We start from the raw sequence: 2,480 nt of genomic DNA on the forward strand, positions 1-2,480 counted from the left end.
GCTGCCATTGATCACGCGTTGAAGATTTGGAGGCATTATCTCTATGGTGTGTCTTGTGAGGTGTTTACTGATCATCGTAGCCTCCAGCACTTGTTCAAGCAGAAGGATCTCAATTTGAGGCAGCGAAGATGGTTGGAGCTGCTAAAGGATTATGATATCACTATCTTGTATGGATGATCATCCAGTGTTAAAAAAAGCGGGCGCTTCCTCGCTTTAAGCGAGAAGCGAAGCGGAGCGGAGCGGAAGGGGCATCGCTACTGCCATTAAAAGCGGCTCTGGTATGCATAAGCGACCGCTTCTCTGTAAAAAGCGAGAAGCGGTGAAGCGCATAGAAGCAATCGAAGCGGACGCTTTTTCAATTAAAAGACCCAAAGCCCTAGTTTAATTAAAAACTTGGTATTCTGTTTCTGTTTTAGCTTCGACTTCTTCGGCAGCAAACTAAGGTTCTTCAAACCAGCGATTTCTTCCTCTCTTCTTCTTAGAAAGAGTTAAAGACTCAAATAATTCATGAACAAGAACTTTATAATCTTGATGATGATGATGATGAAACAGAAGAAGGTGACGATGCCTCGTCGCTTCCACCAAAATCACAAAAGCGGGGAAGAATGCTTCCACCAATGTCTTCTGGTTGTGGATCTACTGGCAAGACCAAAGATCCTATGGATTGTTACTTCCTGCAAAAATCTGGAGATAAGGGAGGAAAAAGTAGTAATCCTCAAGTTGATGCCAAAGCGATTTTGAGGGACCGTGCAGTTACCTGCTTTGCTCGGTGGATGTATGATGCAGGTCTTCCTTTTAATTGCGTTAACTATACTGACAATTTTGCTCCTTTTATTGAGGCCGTAGGCCAATATGGTCCAGGAATGAAGCCTCCAACTTATTATGAAGTTAGAGGGCCATATCTAAAAAAGGAGGTGGCAGAGGTGAACAAAATTGTGGAGGAGCACAAAGTAGAATGGAACAAGTTTGGTTGTTCCATTATGATGGATAAGTGGACGGCGAGAAATGGAAAAATGATCATCAATATCTTGGTGAATTCTCCTAAGGGAAGCCTGTTTCTTGAGTCCGTTGATGCAAGTGACTCTTCGACCGATTCAACCAAAATGTACTCCTTGTTCAAGAGTACAATAGACTCTATTGGAGCAGAAAATGTTGTTCAAGTTGTCACGGACAATGCCAGTGAAAATGTTAAAGCTGGTGATTTGATGTCCGCTGGGTACCCGCATATCTATTGGACTCGTGTGCAGCACATTCCATTAATTTGATCTTCGGTGATATTTTCAAGGAAAGACCCTTCAGTACTGTCTTTAATCAGGCAATTAAAGTGCATTCCTATATTGTTCAAAGGCCTTTGTTATTGAACATGATGAAGAGATTCACTAAACAAAGAAGCTTGGTGAAACCTGCAAAGACAAGATTTGCTACTGTTTTCTTCACTTTGCATAGGATGTACGAGCAAAAAAGCAATTTGAAGAAGTTGTTTGTTTCAGATGAGTACACTAGCAGTGCCTATGGAAGGGAAGCTCGAGGGAGAGAATCTGCAGATATTATACTTTCTCCTTCCTTCTGGAACAATGTGGTTCATCCATTGAAGATTGGTGGTCCTTTAGTTAAAGTGTTTCGTTTGGCGGATGGGGAGCAAAGGCCACCAATGGGCTACTTGTACGAAACAATTGATAGGGCAAAGGAGGCTATTCAAGCCTCTTTTAGTGATCAAAGAAAATACAAAAGAGTCTTTGAGATCATAGATAAAAGGTGGGATAGTAAGCTTCATAGCCCTTTGCATGCAGCTGGACTTGTTTTGAACCCGGAACTGTTTTATGCTAATGAAGAAAGGATTCTAAGAGATGAACCTTTGTGGAATGGATACTATGAATGTATTGAGAAGTTGATACCTCAAGAATCCGAAAATCACAGAGCAATTTAGTATTTATAGGAATGCTGAGCAACTTTTGGGAAAAAGCATGGCCATTAGACAAAGAAAGACAAAGTCACCAGGTGAGCGAGTGCTTATATGTTGTTTTATAGTTAATAAATTATTTCTTTATCAATATTATGTTTTGAAAATTTATTCTACTTCTACAGTTGAATGGTGGAAACAATATGGTCATTCCACTCCAGATTTACAAAAGTTTGCCATCAAGGTTTTAAGTCTAACATGTAGCTCATCCGGGTGTGAAAGGAATTGGAGCGTGTTTGAGCATGTAAGAACTAATAAGAAAGATTTAGTATATTGAGATAATTAAATTATATATCAATTGTCCTAATCTTACTAATTACTTATTATTTGCAGATTTATACCAAAAAGAGGAACAAAATAACCTTGAAGCGTCTCAATGATCTAGTCTCCATTAAGTACAATAGAACATTGAGGCGTCGTTACAACGCTCGCAATGTAATTGATCCAATTAGTTTGGACAACATCGATGATGCTAATGAATGGCTAACTGGAGTCACGGAAGGTCATGCAGATGAAGAAG

General features: G+C 39.8%; 1 protein-coding gene across 1 annotated transcript; it reads left to right on the plus strand.

Annotated features, from left to right (window-relative positions):
* Positions 1-482: 482 nt before the first annotated feature.
* Positions 483-1,927, plus strand: LOC109221109 (the record flags this gene model as incomplete). Its single annotated transcript, XM_019385572.1, has 2 exons — positions 483-1,216; positions 1,348-1,927. Coding segments are annotated over 2 exons (1,314 nt in total), but the record flags the coding sequence as incomplete, so codon positions are not given.
* Positions 1,928-2,480: the final 553 nt, after the last annotated feature.

This window comes from Nicotiana attenuata, unplaced genomic scaffold (assembly GCF_001879085.1).
Source record: "Nicotiana attenuata strain UT unplaced genomic scaffold, NIATTr2, whole genome shotgun sequence".
Taxonomy (NCBI): domain Eukaryota; kingdom Viridiplantae; phylum Streptophyta; class Magnoliopsida; order Solanales; family Solanaceae; genus Nicotiana; species Nicotiana attenuata.